The sequence below is a fragment of the Halichoerus grypus genome, chromosome 5, assembly GCF_964656455.1.
Source record: "Halichoerus grypus chromosome 5, mHalGry1.hap1.1, whole genome shotgun sequence".
Taxonomy (NCBI): Eukaryota; Metazoa; Chordata; class Mammalia; order Carnivora; family Phocidae; genus Halichoerus; species Halichoerus grypus.
The window spans coordinates 107,959,456-107,985,607 of NC_135716.1; the positions used below are offsets into that span (position 1 = coordinate 107,959,456).

General features: G+C 33.6%; 1 protein-coding gene across 6 annotated transcripts in view; it reads right to left on the reverse strand.

The window, feature by feature from the left end:
• Positions 1–2,647: 2,647 nt before the first annotated feature.
• PTBP2 (polypyrimidine tract binding protein 2) overlaps positions 2,648–26,152 on the reverse strand; it is a 94,566-nt gene continuing 71,061 nt past the window's right edge. For 3 of the 6 annotated variants that reach the window (XM_078072721.1, XM_078072726.1, XM_078072725.1), the window contains exons 9-14: positions 12,885–13,039; positions 11,394–11,427; positions 10,884–10,976; positions 4,470–4,686; positions 4,294–4,371; positions 2,648–4,141 (exon numbers count right to left, since the gene is read on the reverse strand). In XM_078072721.1, coding sequence (XP_077928847.1) covers positions 4,009–4,141; positions 4,294–4,371; positions 4,470–4,686; positions 10,884–10,976; positions 11,394–11,427; positions 12,885–13,039 — 710 coding nt within the window. In that variant the 3' untranslated portion in view covers positions 2,648–4,008. The remainder of the gene's footprint in view (positions 4,142–4,293; positions 4,372–4,469; positions 4,687–10,883; positions 10,977–11,393; positions 11,428–12,884; positions 13,040–26,152) is intronic. The other 3 variants (XM_078072722.1, XM_078072723.1, XM_078072724.1) reach the window with 3 other exon arrangements.

Genomic DNA, 26,152 nt, shown 5'->3' on the forward strand with positions numbered 1-26,152 from the left:
AACAGCTACAATAGAAACCTACATACCCTCATGTTCACTAAACAATATTGTACCCTTTTTTCCTGAACATGTTTTCAGATTTATGTTCCATTTTAAAATATTACATCAGTGAGGAAACTTAGTTTGAAGTCCTATGCTAGTCATGAGAATCTTTTCTTTTCATAGCCTTCAAAGTCTTTCAGTGTTGGAATTACCTCCAAGTTTCACAGCAACCTTTAAAGTTATATATATAAAAAAAATCGTCTCATTAAGTGGAGCCTAAAATTAAGTATGTATCTGTTCAATTACTGGGTTATCAAATAGTTCAAACTGAAAATATAGACTAATAAATCCAGTCTCCTTTCATTTGGCTTTGAGATGCATTATATACTTGCATTCTCCATCTTTTTGCTTTACTGGACACTTAAAAAAAAAATTTAGACCATTAAAAAATACTTCCTTGTAGCAAAAAAAAGGCAGTAGGATAAGATTTATTGTGGGTAAGTTTTACTACAGGCTAATCTGGCAGTCCTAGAACTTTGACACTGTTACATTTTCTCCTACATAGTTTACCACACAGCATTTCTGCATTTATTCTGTTTGAGCTTCACAATAATTCTGTGAGGTGGGCAGAGCAGAATTTATTGCCTCCATTTTATAGATGAAGGCTACTGAGGCTTAGAAACGTGACTTGTCCTTTGCCTAGAAACTATATGGTGATCCAAATAGAACTACAGGAACAAAGTAAGTTTATTGTAATTTGATTAGAATCACCTTAAATCTTAAAATGCCTCAAAAGTCTGAGTTAATATATTCCTAACGTAATGAAGAGAATGATTTGTTACCCTTCCTGGTTAAGCCAAGGTATTCTTAGGGGTTTCCAAATGACATTTCTAATGTTATTTATGACATTTCTCATGTTAAATATAACATTCAATATAAATACATATGAATCCATTCCTTAAGTAGGTGCTTTGAAACCCATTTCCAAATAAATCTTAATGTCAAAAAAACAGGTTTTCTAGTGCAGTCATAAAAACAAACAACTAAGTATTCAAGGTAAGGCTTCTATTAACAAGCAGCTAAGTTGTAAGAACACTTCACTGTTCGCTAGTTCACTGTAAAAGACTGAGGCATATAGGGGTAATAATGATGACAATGCTGATAGTATTTTCACCTAGCACTTCAGCAACTTACATATGTCAAGGACTGGGTTAAGGTACCAAATTTTAAATATTCTACAATGTCAAAATTACCACTTCACTGACTTGGTGCTTTGGAAGGAAGGCTGTGTATCACAGTGTCCTCTAAGAGACTGAAGAATCTGCCACTCCCTGGGCAGGAAGAACTTTGGTGTCTGGTTATCCTCCATCAGAGGTATTGTGAACTTTCCCCAGCTCAGCGACTGAAGCAATCCAGTTCCCATGCACATTTCAGGACCTTCCTTTCTTTTTCCGACCCAAAGCCAGCCACAAAGAATAACTTGAAAGGTGGCTAAGTACCTACTTTCAGGTGTATCAACCACCACCCAATACTGAGAAAAAAGTTCACTTAGAAGAAATTTTGTTCAATTCCTATTCACTAGCCATGGTATTGGTTTTTTACATACTTTAGGCACATCTGCTGTTGCTCTTAGTGCTTCTCTAGTACAATCCCATTTTAAGAAGAAAAAATATGAGATCACCTATCTTCCAAAGAACCCCAATGTTGCTGACTCAAATGTAAGCAATTGTTTTATTTACTACATTCTTCTTTCTTGGAGGCAACTGAATTGTATTAATATGGCACATTTAAAGTTATTTGTTTTTTATTCTCCTAATGTATGAGTTTTGCATAATTCTTAGTTATTTCATAACAAAACAAACCTATAGAATATGTATTAACTCTAAAGTTACCTGACACCAATATATTTTTAAAAAGTGACCAAAAATATTATGAGTAACACAAATAGCACCCTAACTGAACTCTTTAAAAAAAAAAAAAAAATGAAAGTTGTAACATCACGAATTACCCTTAAATTTTAAAATACCTGAATGTATTATCTTCCCACCCATGGCAAAAACAGACCAAATGTTACTGTTTGTTTCTTCCGAATAACATCTAGTACTCTTTCTTTGTTAAAACTCACAAGGTAATCTAAGATTAGTAGGAAATCTTTAGCAGACACAAAAGATGAAAGATGAAACTGCAGCAAGAGAGCATGGCAAATCCAAAAGATCTATTAGTGCATAAATCTACTAAAAAAAAAAAAACAACAACAAAAGAGATAGAAAGAATTAACAAGATACAATAAAAGTTATGTCTTTAAAGCAGTAGATTATAACAGGGTGGGAAATGTTTAATATGTGTCCTCCTGAAAAGCAGTTACTGTCTTTTAAATTAAGAAAAAAAAAAAAACCAGCTGGTATATTTTCACAGCATCTAGATTTATTTATGGTATAAAGCCATAGAATTGTAATATTTATTATTACTCCTTTCCCACCCTGGCAGAGAATAAACATGAATTCAGAAGCACAGTGGAGTGAAAAACAAAGAAGAGGAGAGAGAAAAGGCAGCAGAGAAAGACAGAAAAGGTGAATACAGAGCTACAGAAGTGTTTATTGAGCATGCTACAGAGGTAAGCAGAGTACACACAAAAGGAAATTAAACAACCATCAAACCTCCCAACTTTGTTAGAAAATTAATTTTTAATTGTGCCACTTTCAAACTATACTGAATTTTACATTTCTAAAGATGTAAAAACTCAACTAATAGAAAATATACATGACCATTCTGTCTACATAGATAACAGAATCTATGAATCTTGAAACTAAGTACATCAATTTCAAAAAGTATTGGTCATTTAAACAGAATCAACAATTCAGATTGACAAGAACTGTTCAAATTAATTTGACCTGTAGATTCTGAGCCATGTTTTTATTAAAGTCAGATCTATTCCTAAATACAAAATATTTTGAAGATTTATTAAAACTGAATATTACAATGCAAGGTAAATTAAGACTAAAGGCACATAAACTTTGGTCCCACCTGGTTGTCAGTTTTAGAAAACTGCCACAAAATTAATCTTCCTGCAAATTTTCGCAGTACACTTTCTTTATCTTTGAAAAATACATGCACCAGTTCCTGAACTAGCTAGACCAGTCTGCACATGCTCAGAAATCCACAACCATATTCCAAATCTTAATTACAAACTAAGGATGGCAATATATATTTAAATGCACGTAAGTCATGTCAACTTCAAAAACATCTACGAAAAATATTCAGCCACAAACAAGACATTACTTAGTGCTGACATTTATATGATACGTCCCACAAGAGTGTGTACAAAAAGGTTAAGATTCCACAATGCTTTCCACATAGGGCTCAAACTTACAGAAACCACTTTGTTGTCTTAAGAAATTAATACTCTGCATCTTGTTAATTTTAACTAATGCCTACATTCATAACTGAATCTAGACCAGAATTGTGAGATACAAAAGGCCAATGTTTTTTTAAAGCAAGAAAGCCTAAGGTAGTAAAAACTAAAAAATGCTGCTTTAATTCTTTCAGTATCATGTATCTTATTTGATTAAATAGAAAGAAATGTGACAAGCCAATAATTCTAAATAAGTTCCAAGCAGGAGAAACAAAAACTTAACCTTTTTACACACCCCTGCCTAAACATATTGAATTCCCATATAACAATGTGCCCTAGACAACCAATTCCTTTTTCCTAGTAAATGCACAATAGCAACACTAGTTTTCCTTTTTAAGGCACGTATGTCAACTAAGTTGAAAAAGGAAAGTATAATTAAACTAAAATGATAAACATACAATAAAAATGGCCTCCCTATAGAACAGATGAAATACAGCAGTTAACAACTCTGCCTTTATGTATGCCATTTCATTTTATAACCAAGGAATGATAACAGCATGAAAAAAAAAAAAAAACAACAAAAAAAATCAAACTCTGGTCCCCACTTTTCTGAACAGTCAATAGGTGATGACACCAAACAATGTGATACACCCTCAATCTTCACCTCCCCCTTTTTAAATCGTTGACTTGGAGAAAGACACTCTCAGATGATGGTTTTCACCAAGGTTGTAATTATGAAGATCAATCAAGGCCTGGATAGCTTCTTCCACTGTTGCCATCTGAAGAAGAGCCATTTTGTGATCTCTTCTGAAACAAAATTATGAAATTAGATACTTCATAAAAATTAGGAAGGGCTTAAATACTTGAATTTTTACCCATAAACAAAAAGGATAAAAACTATGAAGACAACTCTTAACTTCTATGAAGTCACTAATTCAAAAACAAGAAAGCTTGCTTACTGAAAAAACTTAAATGCTTTCACAGTGCCCCCAGTGTTAGCAAACAGTGTTCGTAGATCCTCTTCTGCTACTGAAGGACTAGGAAAATTGGATGGAAAAAAAAGGTAAAGATTAATAATAAATTTTAGGTTTTATTCTTAAAATGTATAGCCTTAAACTCCAACTTTCATACTTACGGGATATTGGATAGGTGAAGGGTTGCAGAAGGAGGAAAAATGTTCTGAAAATTTTTGGATCCAGGTTTCTTAAAACGATGCAATGGGGAATTACCAAAATCCTTTGTTAGCCCTTGATCATCAAGTCCCTCTCGAGGTAGTTGTACAGTCTGATGTTTAGAAAGAGTAACACGAATAATTTTGCCATACATTTTCTGTCCATTAAGATGATTCATGGCTGTAAAAAGAAAAAATGCCTATTAAGAATATTAACAAGTCCAAGGCAAAAAGAATTCTTCTTTTAGAATAGCAGAAATAACTGAATTCTATGATTTTTAAATAAATCATAAGTTTACAACAGCCATTGGTGAAAGATTATTTAAATTTAATTGCACTAGACAAGCATTCTGGCAAAAAAGCCAGTTTCTTTCATAGGATGAAAATCCTGATTATGAATCTCTTCCTTGCCAATCCTGCTAAGTCATACACTTAGTTGCAGAAAGAAACTAGTATTCATCTGTAACTTTTTCTCCCTTCTGCCCCACAACCTAACTACCAAGTCCTAGAATACTCTTCTTCCTAATTATTCCTCAATTCATCTCTCCATTCTCCCCTTTTCACTGTCACAATGTTTTGATCTGCGTAACTCAGTCTCTTAATTTATCTTCCTGTTGGATTTTTTCTACTTTTCTCCAACCCATTCTATTACACATAGCACCTGGATGAACTCTGTATATTGCAAATCTGATGTCATTACCTGCCTAAAATCTTAAGGTCAGACTAGGAAAGGTACAAGCCATATTAAGGAATGAAATCTCCCCAGCCTCTTTGAAAGTATTTCTTGATGATGTACAATACCAACTACTTTGTTAGTGCTGATAATCAAGTGTAAGACAAGAACCATCCTACCCCTCATGTAAGTTACGGTTTTTTAGTACCGTACTTCCTCGCACTTTAAGCTCCAGCTATACAAAACCTATCCCCTTGACATGCTAGTTTTTCTTACCTTTAGCCCTGTGTGCATGCTGTTCTATCTGTAACAATTTCCCAACTCATTCATTATTCCTCCTAGCCTTTCTCATCATCGTTCTTCTCTGGAAAGGTTCAGAACCTCATTAAATATTCATCCTTTACTTCTTTTTAAATTCATCACAATTTATTTTAATTATCTAAATCCTCCTTCCGACTGCAAAGTACATGAAGGTAGGAACCACTGTCTCTATCGCAGCACAAAGCACAGTGCTTAAACACAGAACATTACTTCTTGAGGTAGCAGTTATTTTTAAGCTAAATGAACCGATCTGAGATTACAGAAGAGTTCTCTACTTTTTTTTTTTTTTTTTTTTAAAGATTTTTATTTATCTATTTAACAGAGAGAGAGAGAGCACAAGCAGGCAGAGCGGCAGACAGAGGGAGAGGGAGAAGCAGGCTCTCCGCTGAGCAGGGAGCCCGATGCGGGGCTCGATCCCGGACCCTGGGATCATGACCTGAGCCAAAGGCAGCCGCTTAACCGACTGAGCCACCCAGGCGCCCCTCTACGTTTTATGTTTTACTCACTAGTCACAACTGAAGACCATTTCATAAGTCATATACACTTTAAACTGAAGGTCTGATTTGACTACTTAAATCAAAGTATTAGAGTATTAACAGGAGAGACATAAAGGCAATATGGAAGAGCAGGGAAACAAGAACAAAATCCTTACTCTCAAAATGTTTTTAATTTGATTAGTATACTGCAGTACACAGTCTGACATCGGAGATGCACAATTTACTAATTCCGTGCATCTTGTCATACGTACTTGTATAGAATATAAACCAGTTAAATATAAAACAGGTCTGAAAAAGAAAATGCTATGGAAGTGTTGGTAAGTACCAAATGCTATGGAAGTGTTGGTAAGTGTTGGTAAGAAGTAAGGTACCATTCAGAAAAGAATCAAAACTATGTTTTTTCACTTAAAGCTTCCTTAATCTTTAAAAACAAGTTTACTCTTCCCAACTTTTTACTGTAGTATTACGTATTTGTAATGTTTTTTTCTTAGATTTTCAATGGAGACTAACAAAAAAATCATCTTAGTCCTGAATTCTCACTAGTTCCACTGCATTTCACATATACTTCTAAATTTTCACTTATAAAATCAATTCAATTATTCATAGAGACGGTACATACACCTTTATAATAAAACTTACTTGAATTACAAAATTTTTAAAGTTCTATCATTCTATTGCTTATGATAAAGTACTACTAGCTCATACAAATGTGTTATAAGGAATGAATTTGGGGAATAAAGTGGTATAAAGAAGCAGATAAAGGCTGTTATAAAGAAAACTACCTTAGTTCAGTTTTGAAAAGTTATGAGAAGACTGCACAAACAGCTGAGTTTTGATATACCGAAGGGCGGAAATAAGAAAACAATAAAAAGTCCTAGGCATAGTAGCTGTAACCAAGAGGAGATGGATGATAGAGAAATGGGATTAAAATAAAGCAAAATAATCAAAGAGCTAACTCTGGAAGTAGTCAGGTAATGAGACTTATAGTTCTAGTCAGCTGACTTGACAAAAGAATCTGAAGTAATCTCAAGAGGATGAGGGCTGAAGATGAGGGGTCTTCATGGTTTTTAAGTATTTTAAAAAAAAAGCTTGTCAAAAACTGAGGCACACAATGATTAAACAAAAAGAGATTATTTGAATTACTAATTTAAGATGAATCAAGTTTAAGTAACAGGACTCTATCTTGAAATCGGTTATAAGGAATATAGTGTAAACAGGCAAAGCAATCAATGATGGAAAAGGCCAATGCTGCACAGTGGAAATGGCACTTTTGGTTACATATAATTTTTTACTTTTCCCTTAATCTCTGTAGAAGATATTAATGAGTAACGGAAAGTCAAAAGATGGTAAAAAAAAAAAAATTTATAGATTTTTATACAGGAGGAGTTTATAAAATGTGAAACTGGAGCTATCAACAATTATCCCCTTTATAATTCAAAGTATTATTTGTGTTGCCTCTCATTTTTTAAAAAATGAATCTCAACATCCATTTGTCTATTTTATTATTTGTTCAAAGACCCAGCTTCTAGCTTTTTTTTTTCTCTCTCAACTGTCTTCTATACCAATGATTTCTAGTCTTTATTATTATCATCTCCTTTCCTTAGGTTTATACCAACATTCATAAAGTTAACCTCCTGTCAAAACACCACTTTCACTGTATTACACATATCTACTTCGTATAGTACTTTCATTATCATTTTAGTTTTAAGTAATCTAAATTATTAAAGTAACTTGCTTGGTCCATGAGAGATTGGAAAATTCTAAATATATCTTTTTGTTATTAACTCTAAATTGTGCAACAGTCAGAGAATAGGGTCTACAGGATACTTAATTTTATTGAAGCCTGCTTTCATAAATATTCCCACATGTACTTAAAAAACAATGTGTTAAATGCGTAATTCTATACATCTATACATAATTCATCACAATTTAATTATCTAAATCCTCCTTCCAACTGCAAAGTACATGAAGGTAGGAACCACCGTCTCTATGTATAGATGTGTGTAATTCTGTTAAGGTAATTGTGTCATACCATTTGTATCTTTGTTGATATTCTTTTTGTCTGCCTGACATAATTCAGAAAGGTGTGTTGAAATCTCTCCCTATAAGAGAAGATTTCCTCAAGTCTCTCTTTAGTTCTATTAATTTATGATTTACGTATTTTGAGGCTCTTTCATTAGGGGTACACACATATAAAACTGTTTTATCTTCCTGGTGATTTATCTTTTTTATATCCCTTTTACTTTCAACCTTTCCACATCCTTGTGCTTTATATGTTTTCTTATAACGAACTTCTTAAAAACTCAAATCTAATAAACTGTCTTTTCACTGATGCATTTACTCCTTTACATTTGTTGTTGTTATTCCTGGTGCATAGGGACTTAGATTCTATCATAATTTTTAAATTTGTTGTTTCCCCATTATACTGCATACCATTTGCTATTTCCCTCCTTGGGGGAACAGAGGGAGAGATCTCTTGAAATCTCTTTTGTGAGACCAGCAAGACCTCAAAGTGTGACTGACAGTTCTTCATTATTCATGGTAGTTCCACTGTGAAAGCCAATATATACACATACTTAAAAACTACTCAAGTATCCTAACAGTTACAGGATTTCCACTCATTTTACAGAACACTCTGATAGATGTAATTTAGTAGATAAAGGTCTGTTACGAAGAACTAAGTTAGTTTACTTTTGAGATGGGAGCTATATAATAAAAAAAGTTTAATATGAAGGAACTACTACTTCGGTATTTTGTTAAAATTCTGTTAAAGTTCATTTAAGGATAACATACACAAATTATTCTTAAGACATCCAATTTAAGAAAACACTGAAATAGGCATGGTAGAATGTTTATTAAAAAAAACTTCATGTTTGCAAATTTTAAAACTGTGGTCTCAAATGATTTAACATGGCCTCTAAGGCTTGCAACAATCTCCTTCACATTTAAACACTACTATCTCTTAATTCTCCGTATTTCCCCCATACTACTTCCTAAGCATAAAAAAAAAAAAATCTACCTATATCATGAAGCAATGAGTATTTCCAAATAGAGTCCTATGAAAACCAAAAGGAGAACAGTACCCAGAAATAAAGCATATTAAATTTTAAAAATTCTCACTAATTTTTTTCAATATTAAAGGCATTAATGGTGTGAGTACATATTTTTATGGTCATCTACTTCAAAAAAGCAAAATCTAGCAATGAGAAATAAATTATTTACTATTAAATATAGTTTAAAAACTATAAATCATGTCAAAGCTTTATTAAAAAGATCTTACAAAAAGCAGGAGTAAAAGCTTTACAAATGTAACTACTGTTATGCATTGAACTGTTTTCTCCCAAAAGTCATATATTAAAGCTCTAATCCTACAATATGACCATTCAGAGACAGGGACTTTTAAGGAGATAATGAAGGTTAAATGAGGTCATAAGGATGAGGCCCTCATCCAATTAGACTAGTGTCCTTGTAAGAGGAAGAGAAACCCAGAGAGCTCAGAGGAAGTCCATGTGAGGACACACGGAGAAGTTAGCCATCTGCAAGCCAGGAAGAAAAAGACCTTATCAGAAAGTGAATCTGCTGACACCTGAGAAAATAAATTTCTGTTGTTTAAGCCACTCAGTGGTATTTTGTTTTAACAGCCCAAGCAAACTAATACAACTACAGTAAAAATTAAAATGTCACTTATTTAAAATAGTCCTTATATAAAAAATATCCAGAAGAGTTTGGTTGAATTCTACCTCAGAAACTTCTCAACTATGATGACTGTATATCCTTTATATGAAGGGTAATGCCATCCACAGCTCACACAGTGATGAGAAAAAAATGAAACATCTGAGAGAGCTTTAATGCTTTGTAAAATGCTACTTACAATGTACATAAAAAAATGGCCATGACTACCCCTACCCAAGCACAGAAGTATACACAGCAGAAGAAAACATTTACTAGGCATCTAGGGCATGATTAGCACTTTTATAAACCTTTCATTGAAGATGGATATCTCCATTTTAAAAAGTGGAGAGCCTGATGTATAGTTTTATATGTTGTCTGGACTACCATGATAGCTGGTAAGAAACAATGAAATTCAAACTTACTTCTATCTGCTACCAAAGGCCAAATATATCACATTGTTCAAGTTTATGAGTTTTACTGGGTGTTAATAGCAAAAATCACAGCCCTTACCTCAAAAATAACAAACTTCAAAATTAACAATGTGAAAACCAATGTGAGGCATCATCATCCCTGAATCTCAATAAACAGAATTATAAGCTAAGAACATGATGATATTTACAGTCTTACCACATTGTGAATATGCATTTGTATTCCAGATTTATGTGATCTGACATTGTATATAAAGTCACATGATACATTAATTAAAATATTTACCTAAGAATATATGTGTAATCAAGTACATTTTAAGATTCCAAAAGGGATTAACAATGGTGTATGTGGCACAAGTTTTTCATTTTGTAAAAACCTGGTATCTCTAAAATACATTTTCCATGTGACTCTTTCCATTACTAAGTTTAGACAAATACTTAGAATAATTAAAATTAGGATTCCTTAGACTATATGAACAGTTAACTTCTATTATAGAGAGTAACCAGGAAAGAAAAACACTAAAGATCTTTAATATAAACGCTATCATTATTATGTGAAACTGGAGCCCAAACCGTTTTCCATTAGATTGTACTTGAGGATTGGTAAGAGGACAGCAGAATATGCAAACATGTTCATCATGTATAAATACATTAAAATATGAAAATTAACATGACATTTTCAGCCTGGCTATGAAAAAAAAAGTTTTCTTACTGCCATAAAGGGGTTTGTTTTTATTAACAGATTCAGATTTAAAGATGTACAGCTAACATACAAGTTTAATCTTACCAAGTTGTGATTGGTTTCCATCAGCCATCTGTATCAGAGCACTGTCTTTCTTATTATACAAAATCTTCACACGCTGCACATCTCCATAAACACCTTTTTTGGAGCCACAGAGAGGTAATCCAAAAATGGAATTAATTTTACATGCAAGTCAGCTGAAGATTATCTTTCTGACATATTAATGAAACATTCAGACATCAACATGATCACTCATTCAAACTCATCATTCTCACAAATGAATAAAGAAGATCAAGATTTTGAACAGTGAATTTTGAAAAGAATAATTTTTGATAAACCCTCAAAGCTATGTGAATGATATTAAATTAAAGACCATGCAAAATAAATCAGCATGCATTAAAACAAATTTTGTGTCTATGGAGAGTTTTAAATAGCAAAGAAAAATAGCAAAAGATTTACTATTCAACTTTAAGCCAAAGTGCTAGCTACAAATAAGAATTAAGGTGAAACAAAAATCAAATCAATAATAAAAGTATAGTGCTAACAATAACATACCGAAGAGGGTAAACAGACTTTGGGGCGTAACCATCTTTAGAAGGAGAGAAGAGCAAGCAGCGTAAGACAAGAAGAGAGAAGAGTCGAGGAAGAGCGGAGATGAACAGATCATCCATAACGAAGGGTGGTTCCCGCAGAATGGTGAGGTGGTCATGGATCATGGTTCAAGGCGGTTAATTGGGGCAAGTTGGTCCGAGGAACATTTGTTCAAGCACAGAAGCATGAACATAGGGAATGGAGACAGGGAATGAAGACAAGGACAAGGAAAATAAAGGATAAGACAGGGAAGGGAATGGGCATTTGGGAAAAGACAAGGAAAGGGAAGGTGAACACACAGGGGAAAAGGATGAAATGGGGAAGGGAAACAGCAATGCAGAAGAAAAAAATAAGGAATTGGGGAACAAAAAAAAAATAAAATATAGGTCAGTACATAGGAAATGCAGGAATTTGGTCAGAAAATGGTTGGTTTATGTACTGTACAAGAAAAACTGAGTAAAATGTAGTCATCCAAGACAAATATGGGTAAAGTACATCTATATCAAAGAGTAAATTACAGCATTTCATCTCAACATAGGGAAGGAAAGCATGCACAGGAATTTTAAACTTTGAACTTTAACTGCATAAGCATGGCTGGTTATGAAATGCAGGCAAAATTCTTAAAAGAAAAACAAAGGCACTCTGATTCAAACATTTTAGCATGCAGAACTGTGAATGACAATAGTATTAAATGATAAAATAAGCTTAATGTTCGTATTAACAGAGGCCAATTAAAAATGAAACAAATATTCAAATTAGACATTGTAAACTGATACATTGAGCTTCCCACATTTCATACCAGCTTTCATAGCAATCAAAATAAAATATACCAGACATAAAATGTACAACTAAAGAAAATAACTCAGCAATAAATTTTATTTAACAAGGGGGGGGAGGGGATAAAGTTGAAAAATATTTTTAGAAGACAATGACTAATAACTGCAAAGAAAAAATTACTAAGAAAGACTGGAAGAGTGCCTCGTCAAGATCTTTGGAAGAACCTTCAAAGAAAAATGTATTAGAGTAGTTCACATAAAATAAGATTTAAAAAAATGCAATGACACATAAGCATGAAATGAACAAGCAAATAATTAGAAAAGGCAAAGAACAAAATTGTTTTACAATTAAATCTGCAAATTAGATCACATTTGCCTTTGAGAACAACAAAAAGAAAAAGCCATACTTTAGTACTTCACCATATTTTTCTTAGGAAAAATAGGTAGTTAGGTTAAAAATAATAATAATAATTATATATATATAAAGAGATATGACTGTCTAAGGAAATATTACCTAAACAAGTACATAGATTTTATTCAGAAGTAGAAACATACAGAAAATACTTTGACTAATGAATGTACATAAAAAGAAAGGCAAGTGCAAAATGAAATAAACATGAGAAACTTTCACAAATGAAATGGAGTTAAAGAATAAACATTAGAAAATTATTTTACTAACCTCTTCATTTAAATTGCTAACCAACAGGACTGTATTGCCACCAGCTGAGACTCCAGGCATACCCACTCGGCCAGCAGCAGCTGCAGCAGCTGCTGCAGCAGCATTTGGAATAGCCAAAGGACTCAGAGCTCCTGGAACAGCTGCAACAGGAAGCCCTAATTTTAAAATAAAGCATATTTTACGAAACACACACAAGTCGTTTACAAAAACCAATTTAAGCACGATGGCTGCATGGCTTAGGGCTGACCATTCCAAATGGTTCCTGAAAGTTAATTTTTATAACATTTAGAAAAATGGTTTGCTGATAATGTAGTAATTAGAGAAAATTAACTGGTTTCAATGAAATCATTAAATATTAGGGCTAAGGTACATACCTGTAGTATGCTAAAAAATTAAATATATAATATTCCATTTCCTATGGAAAAGCAAACAAAGCATAAAGAATATGATATTTCTAAGTCAGAAACTTGAAAAATTCACTTCCATGGTTTATAGCAAGAAGGCACATCTAAAATAAATATCTTCAACAATAACTCAACACATTGTTATACAAGTGCTATCTTCTTCATAAACTCATACTTGAAATCAGACAATTACAGTTTATGAAACAAATATAGTAAGTTCTTCAGTTCTTGGAGACATATCACCTGGAACACATCATTATTTAATTCATTCAAATGACCTAAAGAAAATCTTACCAAAGTTTATTTGCCTTAATTTCACACTCAAGTAGTCATAATGAACACAACAAATTTCTCAAACACAACATTTCCCCAGTAGAAAGACTGAGAAAATGTCACTGTTAACACGCAAGCTTTCTCTTTCAGTCTTTTCCTACCTTTTGCCTACCAGTTTTAACATTACCTTATTTCAAATGTTCTATTTTCCAGACTTACTATTCTTCTATCATCTTTAAGATATGCCAGTCATTTATTCTAGAGAGAATTTTGTCTCACCATCTTATTCAAGAATAAACTCAAAATCCTTCCCTCCCTTCAATTCTTCCATTCTAGTTTATATCTCAATAAATACTAGTTCACTAATTAATTATATTTTTCTCCTTCCCATGAAAAAGGAAACATCCAACCTACATGAAGTTAAATCATGACATACCTGGATAGAAATGGCCCTTAGTACTGTTGTCCCGTTAAGTTCATATTCTATTTCTTCTTTTCTCTTTCCACCAGCCTTCTTGTGTATGTCATAAGGATGTGATGTTGCCTTTGGTTTCAGATCTCTTAATATTTTAGCCAAGGTTTTTTTTTTTTTTTTTTAATCTTTTTACTTTATAGAAACTGATTTCATTGACAGTCTGAAGGGTTAAGAGTCACAATTCTTAATATCTGCAGTTTGACTTACAAATTTTTTCCCTCTTTTTTTTTTAAGATTTTATTTTTTTGACAGAGAGAGACAGCGAGAGAGGGAACACAAACAAGGGGGAGTGGGAGAGGGAGAAGTAGGCTTCCTGCCCAGCAGGGAGTCCTATGCGGGGGCTCAATCCCAGGACCCTGGGATTATGACCTGAGCCGAAGGCAGATGCTTAAAGACTGAGCCACCCAGGCGCCCCTCCCTCCAATTTCTTTTTCTCTCTTCTCTCTGAGCAGTTCAATAGTGGAATAATATTTTTTTCAATCTTTTTGTGGATGAGCTTTAGTGCTTTTGGCCCACTTTTCCAGATTCCCCCTTTTTCTTACTTCTCCATTTTCTTTTTTATATTTTACTCTTTGTTATGGAAAATATCCAACATTAAAAAAAAAAAGAGAGAGACTAGAATAACAAACCCCACACACCCATCACACTGGTTTAAAAAAGTATTAACTCATGGCACTCATGGCCAATCCTGTTCCATCCGCTCATCCATTTTATGTATTTATTATTTATTTTTCATCCTTTTTTATTTTAAAAGTAAAACCCAGGAACAAGTATCTAATTTTAAAATAAAAACTTCTCATGTCTTTAGTAGTCTTTGATGCCTTTTTGGATCCACCAGTGTGGTGGACCTTTGCAACCAACTATTCTACAGCATTTCAAACTTCCCCATATTAAATACTGTAGCTCTCATTATACTTTATAGGTTGTTTCCATTAAATATTCAATGGATATCTTAATTTGCTGCCAATGAAAATGACCTCTCCCCCTCCTCCTTTAATTATCATTCCTTGAAAGTATTTTTCAGATAGTTGTGGCTCAATGTACATAGCATTCAACTAAAGTTGATAACACAATTATTCAATAATTGGTGGCAGAAACTCCAGATGTAGGCATTACATTGTCAAATCATTCCCTTGTTTCCCTGCCTTTAATTTGCTACTCTTCAGTGGAAAAAGTAACTTAAAATTCTGTTAAGTTTCTTGGTCTTAATGGGTTCCAGTCGGTGGCCCAAAACAAACACCAACAACAATACATGGCATGCAGAAGAAAAAAGTTCAGTATCAATCCTCAAATTCCTTTAAGAATAAAAGTTTTTTTTTAATCCATTAAAGAAAGACATTTCAGCAGCTTTTGTCCACAATAAAAAATTAAATCAGTTTAATTTCTGGTTTCATTTCCAATTCTACCAGACAAACAATTTTCAGGGCCCACTAAACCAAAATAATTTAACTGAACAACTAACTATAATTAGATACCAAAATTAATCTAACCAATTTCCTAAATCCCTAGCATTTCCCTGTCCATCTCTTGACTCTTACCGCCATCTTCTGTTTATTAAAATACTCCTATTTAATAGAATTGTCTTGAACTTTGTATCCCCACACTGAAAAAGTTCTCAATCTTTTTGGTCTCAGGACCCCTTTACAGTAAACTCAGAAATTACTGAGGACCACAAAGACCTTTTGTTTATTTGGATTATATCAACTGATATTCAACATATCAGAAATAAAAACCAAGAACTGTTTTAAAAAGAACAAGAACACATGATCCCATATTCTATTAGCCTTCAGAGTAATGTATGCTAGGTGAGAGTAAGAGTCAAAAGACAATATTTTAGTATTGTCATGAATATAGTTTTGACTTTGTTAGAGTCCAAGAGATCTCTAGGTATTTTGTGAACCACTGCCATTATACTTGGTATGATATTTTGTACATATGAGATTAAGAAATACTAAGGAATTAAAAAAATACATTTATTCATTTCAAAGAAAATGCTATAAGAGAGTATGAATGTTAGACATGCAGATAGATTACACACTACTGACACTTCCAAAATTAAGTTCTAAGTCATCTATTACTCATCTTTCCCTGTTGACATTTCAAGGAAAATTATTAATTCATGAAATATAAAATACCAATCTACCTAAATTTGATATATCAATCTAAACACGACAGTCTAAGCTTAATACTTCATTTTTGCAGAAAAGCTTCTTCTGAAATACATCTCTACAATGTATACAATTCAACAATCTCATGAAAACTTCACCAAAAATTTGTTCTAAGAAACTTTAAATATTCAAGACAACTGTTTTTGAAATACATTTCTTGTTGAAATCTGGGTTTTACAATGAAGGTAGGTAACTTGGTGGCACAAAATTATTTAAAACATCAAGACACAAGACTTACGGAAAAATGATCACTGAGAATTAAAAGAAAACTGAAATTAATTTAAAATAGTAACTGAAAATTAAAAGTCCAGGCTGGAGTCTTAGTGCGACAGATCTGCAAGACTTTTTTTTTTTTTTTTTTAATGCCAGGAAATGTCATCTTTTATTAACAACACTGCACTTTAAGTAACAATAAGACTGCAAATTTTCTAGTGAGAAAATGGGCTCAAAGGAGATGCAATTTACCTCCTTCCTAGTATGGAGGTAGTTTCCCGGGAAGCTGAGCAAAAAGTGGAATGTAAGCTGTGAGATCCCCACTGTTGCTACTACTATCCAAAAGCTACTTCATGTCTCCCCACTTTTCCATTTATTATCACCTATCCATTTTATAATCTGGGTCACTGTGCTAGTGTCTCAGGTTATGATATATTCTTTTTTTTTAAATTTTATTATGTTAATCACCATACATTACATCATTAGTTTTTGATGTAGTGTTCCATGATTCATTGTTTGCATGTAACACCCAGTGCTCCATTCAGTACATGCTCTCTTTAATACCCATCACCAGGCTAACCCATCCCCCCAACTCCCTCCCCTCTAGAACCCTCAGTTTGTTTCTCAGAGTCCATAGTCTCTCATGGTTCGTCTCCCCCTCCGATTTCCCCCCCTTCATTCTACCAAGTCATTTTTCTTCATTTTAGGAAGCCCAGAGTATGGTGTGAAAGTACGCAGTCACTGTCCTTGATGCCACTAGCATGTACTTTTCTTCCACTATTTCCTCTCCGCCGCCACCCCCCCCCCCAGACTGATAACTTAGAAAAGCTATTTAAGCCATCTTTACACAGTTCTAAATCCCTGGAATTAGTCTTGAGTTTTTACTGGACTTTTAAAGCCTCTAATGAAAGATTCTACAATTTCTCTCAGTATGCTCTTCTCTGAAAAATTACTGTCAACTAAGAAAAAAAAATTTAGGTTTAACCTAAATGTCTTCTACAATAAAAACGACCTACAAAATATTTCATGATGCACTATTTATACCATAATAATAAATTCTGAAAAATTCTGTATTGTATTTTTCATATTAACTCCTAGCTGTAAGTCAATAAATTTACCATCTTCCCTTTGTAAAAATAGTATAAAACATGTTACATACATTTGGCTCCAGCAAATTATTTTTGGCTGTAATTTTAATGATTTACATCTTTAGCTAAGGCAGTAGGTATGCTGGAAAAAAAGATTATTAATGCATGTTGATGATGAGAGATCAAAAATACCTGTTCTACTTCCAGGACTGTTATAACAAAATAATGTTGAAGAACTTCATAAACTGCCATACAAAGGTATCACAGGGATACTTTCCATGTGAAATGATCTTCATCAGGTGGGCCACCCAGACATTTTGAGTGACTCGGCAATTTTATAAATTGCTCATGTTAGTTCTGACACATTATTATTACTAACCCTTACTCCACTGAAATGGATGAACACACAGCCATGTATAGGATACAAAGTCCAGTGGGATGAAGGGATATAACTTACTTATCTGTCCCTCTTCCCTTAAGGTCACATAGACATCCTTAATCTTGTTCAGAAGAATGGAAACTTTTTGTTAACTTACTTTACATCATTTACAAATTTATCTATGATTTTTAGTAAGATTTATGTTTTAGATTTACAGAAAAACTGAAGATTCTACAGAGTTCCTATATAACCTGGGTACTTCCTTCTCCCTCTATTATTAACATCTTACATTAGTATAGTATAGTTGCTGCAATTAATCAGCCAATATTGATATATTATTATTAACTAAAGTCCATACTTTGCCAGACCTCCTTGGTGTGCATCTAATATCCTTTATTGTTCCAGGATCCCATATTACATTTAGTCATGTCTCCTTAAGCTCCTGTTGACTATGACAATTTTATCCATGATTTTTAAAGATACGGAATTTGTTTTATCCCTTCATTTCCCAATCTAAAACTTCTTTACTCTGGTTCAAGACATCTGGTAGTTGTCTCACATACTACTGAAGAGAGGACAGGGGGTGGGACTTTGAGGCCCTTTCTAATTCATCAAGTATAGGGTCTTGGGTGGGGAGGGCAGTTTTTTACATTTTATTTCCTGATTTGAAACTGAAACTTTCACTTTTGACAAGAATGACAAACGGTATTCTTTCCTGAAACAATCCATTCCTCCTCTTCTACCACCTTCCTTTCCTTATTTTGCCTGCTGGAATCCATTCTCTTTTCTACCATTAACAACTACATTTTTATTCAATGTGTTCCTTAGAGAAACTTTTTAATTAAAAGCTTGCTTTATCCTAATGAAACTTTTCTTATAACCCTCTCAAAGTCATTTTTATCTCCCTAAACCCTTCCCCAAAGGAAGGAAAAAGGATGCATTATTCATCATTTCTACCCTACCACCCAATGTTGCTTTCGTACTGCAGTTCTACCACCATCAATTAAGACAGATTCTGCAACCAATCATTTCTCATTAAAACAACCATCAGGTCACTGGAACATTTTCTCTCATCACAGAAAGACTTTAGCACCTGGCTTTATTTCCTCCTTCTCTCCCAGCCCATCATCATCTTGTGATACAGCAAATACCCTTGGTTCACAATTTTTTTAAAACTTCTTTGACAATTTTTACTACACCAATCCATTTTAGCAACTTCTCTTGCTACATCTTTGATTTTTCTCTTTTTCCAATATTTAAAATCCCCTTTCCTGACTTCATTCTTCCATCTTTCTCAATTCTCCTACTCCATACAATTACTGAATCCACTTTTGGCCTCTATGTTGACTAGTTCCCTTTCTATTTTTCCTTGGCTTAACTTTACAATGTAGCCTAAGTGTTTTTTTGATGTTCTTCAATGCCACACATGGATAAATCCAATCTTGTATTTTGGCTAAGCTTTCATCTGGGTAAGTATTAGAGTGAAAACATTCCAATTTTAGTATATGTGCTGCTGTAGTGAGCACTACAGTGAAAACACACATACACACCCCAAAACTGATTCCATAAAGATTTTGGTATTTAACATTAGCTGATATCCAAGTCTATCTGCAAGGGTTCCCTACAAACCCATCAGACTTAAGCCCCACATCCTACTCTCAATCTTGGTATGTTCAGAAAGTCTAATAATGAGATCAGAATTTCCTCAAATTTTTCAACCAACTTCAAAAGTACTCCCTTTTTTCATCTGTTTCCCCCTTTTCCCTTTCTTCATAAAAACATAGAATGGTGAGAAGAAAGAATATGGACTACATAGCTGATGACTTCAGTTCTGGCCCCAGCTCTGCCCCTACATTCCACCGCCCCCCCCCCATATTTCTATGTGAGCTTGATAATAATCCCTTCTAGTTCTCACAATGATCCTAATCAAGTACTTTTTTATTTTTTTAGGCTCCAGCATTTTCACTATACTCTAGATCCAATCCTCTACAATCAATTCTAGGACTTAAGCTAGCCTTAAGAACAAATACTAGGGGTGTGTGGGTGGCACAGTTGGTTAAGCGTCCAACTCTTGGTCTCAGCTCAGGTCCTGATCTCAGAGTCTTGAGATCAAGCCATGTGTCAGGCTCCACACTCAACAAGGAGTCTGCTTGAGATTCTCTCTCCTTCTTCTTCTCCCCCTCCGACTCATGCTAAAATAAATAAGTCTTCAAAAAAGCCCACAAAAAATACTAGTTAATACGAAATGAGCATTCATTATAATCCAAGCACTATACAAACTGCACTTACTAACACATTTAATCCTCACAATAGCCTTGTAACACTGTCATTACATCCATTACAAATGTGGAGGCCAAGACAGTGAAGCTAACACAGATTTTGAACTCAGGACATCTGGATTTGGAGCCCATTCGATTATGCATAGTTCCTCAATGCAAACATTTTTCCCCCGGCCCTGTTTTACTCAATTACCATTCCATTTCTCTTTCCTTTTTTTATAGCACACTTCTTCAAAGAGTAATAAATGCTTTCTTATCATATTTATATCCTTAATCCATTATAATTTGATTTACACCCACTCTCATGAATAACCTTATGGGAACTACTGAACTGAATAGGAACTTCTAATTTTAATCCTATTTATCTAATTCCTCAATTTCTTAATTTTTCCCACAATATAAATGTGCACTGCTTAAGTTTCAATTTTAATTTCAAGTCATTAATCCTCTTGCCCTCTTATACCTGAAGAAACGTAAGCCAAGCTTTTAAAATATCACACATCTGTTCTCCAAATTCACAAGCTCATGGAACTATTGTCCAAGTGGTAGGCAGAATTTCCTACTGTCTAGCGGACTTCTCCCCAAGTTTAATTATTCATAAGTACTCATATCAATAAGATGCCAAATACTATTACTTTTTTATTTTTTATTATGTTACTCACCATACATTACATCATTAGTTTTTGATGTAGTGTTCCATGAAGTAACTATTACTTTTGTTTAATTTTTTCCATATTTGTTTCTCTTCATTCTCATTTCATGTCCCCGGTTTAGATTCACAACTACATCTTATTTAGACATTAATAGTCTCCAGTCTCCAATATGGCTTGTTAATAACTGAATGCTTGTCACTCCCTAAACATGATATATACTTTATCACATCTGCTCATGCTGTTTTTTATTCTTATTCATATCCAAATCAAATGGCCTTTGGCCCATAAAACCCTCCCAATTTCTCCTTCAGATAATGAGTCTCATTAGACATTTCATTTTGTTCTAATATGACACCAACTCTATTACAGATTTCATTTTGCCTCACATTAGAGCTACTCAGATGTTTGCTGCCTCCACCAGACTGTAAACCAGATTACACAACAGAAACCTTCTGAATCCCTGAAGTGCCTAGCACAGTGCTAAAATGAACGCTGAATAATTCAATGAATGAATTAACGAGGATGCCACTGAGGTGAGGCAGAATCTGTTCAGAGGTATGAAATGCTCATGGCAATTACTTAACAAGGCTTTCAGAAATATCTAGAAAATGGGGCTCAGAGGAAAGGTAAACTCAGAGAGTAACACCGTTAAATTGAAATCAAGATCAACAGGAAAAAAAAAAAGTATAGAAGCTAAAAGGGAAGCAAAATAATGAAGTTAGAAAGAACTCAGGGGGAAAAAGATCAAGAGAAGAATTGAAATGAAATTTCCTATATGTTACCTATTGTTTTCGTGTATCTTTAGAGGAACTAGTGAAAATCTTCTACCTAATTTTCACCTGCTTTAGAAAGAGGCACATTTTATACTGTGGTCACGAACACAGTTATTATTCTATCAATTACAGAAGCAGCAGTAACATACTTTAGAAAGGCTTTTCTTTGTTTCAGCCATACTATATAACTGTTAACTCTTAAAAACCAACACTTTTTCAAATTAGAATCTACAGTCTGATTTAATTTAAACCTACCTTTTATATCCAAAGGCTAGCGTTGGTTACTACTGAATTCAGGCTGTTTAGCCTGAAAAATATGAACAGTAACACTAGAATAAATTCAAGTATCTGACAGACTGTCTTGAAAATGAAAGTAAATAAAATTTCTTAAAACTATACCTGAGAACAATATAATGGGTGAACCTAACAGATATTTCAAGCAAAGGCTATGTGATCATCCATTAAGAACTTTATATGAAGATTTTACCCTGGATAGTTAAAAGGCAGTCTATGAATAACATTTTAGCCCTACAGGAATAAGCTTATCCTATTTGAGAATGCTGGGGAATAAGTAAATATACACCGACATGGTAACCTTATTTCTTCTAATGTTCATATCACACCTGTGGCCCATTATACTTCCAAAGTATGCAACTACCACCAACACATTTCCCTTACCAAGAAAACAAAAATTATTCAACACACATTCATTCAAATATTATTTAAAAAGGACTCAAAGAGTTAAACTCTCTAAAGGTTATTGCTTCAAGTTAATTTATGATTTAGAAGTTAAAATTTTATCCATTGACAGGTATTGTAAATGAACAAGTCTATCTCAGCTCATTACTTATTCAGCCATAGCAAAATGGAGGATAGTTCAATAATCCAAAGAACTCATTTTCTAAGAATGCACACGTGGAGAAGTTTCAACTTAACTTCTATAGTTTCTTACTTCTTACATGTTAAAACAGAAATGAAATGAGAAAGCCAAAGTTATAGGACAGTGAGTTAGTACAGGTATTTTCATGTGACTTCTGACCAAAAATATGATACACTGAACATGATAAAATACTGCTTTTCTAATTATATGGCTTTTAAAAAAATTTTTAATGTTATGGCATTCAGTGATACACTCTAAAAATCTATGTAGTTTAATATTTCTAGGAAATACTTCTAGAATGTTTGTGTATTTGTAATTGTTTTAGTTTTTGTTGGACGATGACTTGCAAATGCATCTGTAGTAGATGAATTATTCAGTCTGATTTTATGAACATAATTTTCTTTGCTATAACGCAATCTTATAATGGGATATTATAGATTAGGGCTTTGTTAAAATTAAGATTTTAGTTTTTAAGTTTTAATGTACATTTTGTGAAAACATAAAAATATAAACTCAGTTTACTATATTTTGGTTTGCGTGTTATATATACATCTCTATTATGGATTCAATTTTGAAGGGACATATGAACAATACTTTTGATTTTTCAATCATAATAATCAGGTTAAACACTGAATGGACTTGGCAACAAAAAAACAATCTGTCTTGGCAAAAGAAAACACCTTAGTATATGGTGAAAAAAGAATTAGTATATGGGGGAAAATTAAAATTATAGGACTTACATATTTACTACATGTATGACATTGTTCTGTCATTAACTCTATAGGGGAAAAGAAAACAGGCTAAAAGGCCCAGCTATCTATAGTATATTTTATTCAATTGTTTGTTAGGAGCATGAACTTTGGAGCCAGACTGCCAGAATGCCTATCTCAGCCACTCACTAATTATGGGAATATGAGCAAACTGCTAATCTTTTTGTGTCCCAGTTTCTAAATCTATGAAGTGGGGGACAATAAGAATAACTTCATTTAGGGATAATGTGAGGGTAACTCACAAGGGCTAAGAATGATGTGGGCACTTAATGCATATTCAAGAAATGGCTAGTGATTAGTATCCATATGCATCAGACAACCTTTTGGTTCCAGGCACTGAGACAATTTCATTCTAAGCCATAGTATTTCATGTGTTTTTGCTATACAATATATGAAGAACTGTAGCAATTAAGGTGGCACCCAAGTAACTCCTTTTAAACTAGTAATTTTCTAAATATTTATTCCTATCACAGGAATTACCCCCAAAAGATCTAGGCATTTCGACAGTGGAGCCAAATTTTTATAGGGAAAACAAATAGTGGTAGGAAAAAAACAGCTAATCCCTTCTATCTATACCAATCATCTAAAAGACCCCACCTTTTAGAAACTGGTATAAAGTATCCTTAAGACTCATTTTGACCAGCATTTCTTTTTAGAAAAGTCTACTTAATGGCCTACATATCACAGTAATTAACTGAAAGTAGCCTTATAAATTCATGAAAATACCAGGTGGTAATTTTGTTCTTCCTAAGCTCTGTGGCTATTGAATGGCTCAGCAGAAAAACAAATAAGAATTTCCAAATGGCATTCACCTTGGAGGATACTGAAACACCCTAATTTATTAAATAATATCTAAAAGACAACAATGAATGAATATCTTATTTTCTAAAAACACACATGGGAAAACATAGGCATCATTTAAATATAAGAAAACATATGAATACTGCTCTATTAGCTCACTGCTACATACTAATTAATTTCCAATTAGTCTAGCTTTGCAGTTCCCCCCTCATCACTCTACTGAAATAGCATATATAAGATACCAATGTTTCACAAAAGATGTTTGTTTTTATTGCACATCCTATAGAATCATATTTAAAAACTATAAACAGACTACACATACACATGGATACAAGGAAAACATCACCTAAGGGATTTTAATCCTTTGAGAAAACTCACACTCGTATCTGTAGATCATTTTTTTTTCCTCTCACAATTAACTACAAGAGAGGAGTGATTTATATTCTAGTGGTATTTAGTAAGGAAATACTAATGCTTCCTGGTTCTTTATTTTAGGGGGATGAATTCCTTCTTGAAACAGATCTAAATTTTAATTAACTCTGTTTAGTCCCTTATCCACTACCCATTCCCTTTTTTGAACCACTGGCTAAGACCAAAATAAAAAATGATTATTACATTAATAAACAAAAAACAGCTCACTTCTGGACTGAAGTCACTATCTCAAATCACTCTGGGGCTATCAGAACCTGGAGGCAACCTACAGTTTCTAGAGTTTAAAGCAGTACTGGGAAGAAGCTAGGCTGTACCCATTCATACACTGGTTTAAAAATTAGTCATCGGGCTCCCTGCTCGGCAGGGAGTCTGCTTCTCCCTCTGACCCTCCTCCCTCTCATGCTCTCTGTCTCTCATTCTCTCTCTCTCTCAAATAAATAAATAAAAAATCTTTAAAAATTAGTGAAAAAACAAAAGCTGGGCATCAATTTCTTCCACCAAAAACCAACAAATAAATGCAAGAATTTTTTTTTTTTTTTTAAAGATTTTATTTATTTATTTGACAGAGACAGACACAGTGAGAGAGGGAACACAAGCAGTGGGAGTGAGAGAGGGAGAAGCAGGCTTCCTGCGGAGCATGGAGCCCGATGTGGGGCTCGATCCCAGGACCCTGGGATCATGACCTGAGCTGAAGGCAGACGCTTAACGACTGAGCCACCCAGGCGCCCCTAAATGCAAGAATTTAACTGTCCTGTACAAACCGTATTACAAGATAAACAGCCCTAGTTGATGAAGGAAAACTCTACAAAGATTTTCAACTAATTAATATAGAGAAATATGTGAATTAGGGGAGAAAGGCAACATTCACAACCCCCAAATGAAATAAATTAAGGACCAATCACTGGTGGGTACTACTCAAACCATTAGAAAAATATAATGGAAGGATCAGAATGTCACTACCTGAACCTCAATCTATCTTAAAGCATCACTAAACGTGGGATAACCAGATGTTTTATGCTTCCAACTGAGATACAGTATCAAACACAAGAACCTATAAAGTATTCTTGCTTGAAAAATATAAATAAATACCACAACCTAAATCTAATCAAGCTTTTGGAGCTAACTTCTGGTTTACATAAAAAATGCAATGGATGGAGGAACAAGTTAAGATGACACTACAAAGAAACAGCCACACCAATCAAGACTGTAGGACTTTTTCTCAAAATAACTTGGTTTCTTCATTAAGTCAGAGGAACTGAGGGTGGAGATGAAGGGAGAGGACTATCACAGATTAATAGTGTCTTAGGAGAAATAACAACCAAATGTATGGCCCTTGAGAGGATCCTATTCTGAACAAATCAACTCTTAAAATACATTTTTTGAGACAACTGGGGAAATTTGAAGATGGATTGGGTATTCAATGACATTAAGAAATCACTGTCAAACTTGATGGGTATGATAATCATATTATGGTTTGGTAAGAAAATGTCATTATTTTAAAGATATTATGATAATGTTTGAGATGACATGACATGATGTCAAGGATTTGCTTCAAAATACAATAGAAAAAATTAACAGATAAAACAAGTGTAGAAACTACTAAATCAAGATTTTACGAATGTGGGATTCACTACATTGCTATATGATGACTGAACTCTTTGACAGTAAAAAGTTTTTTAA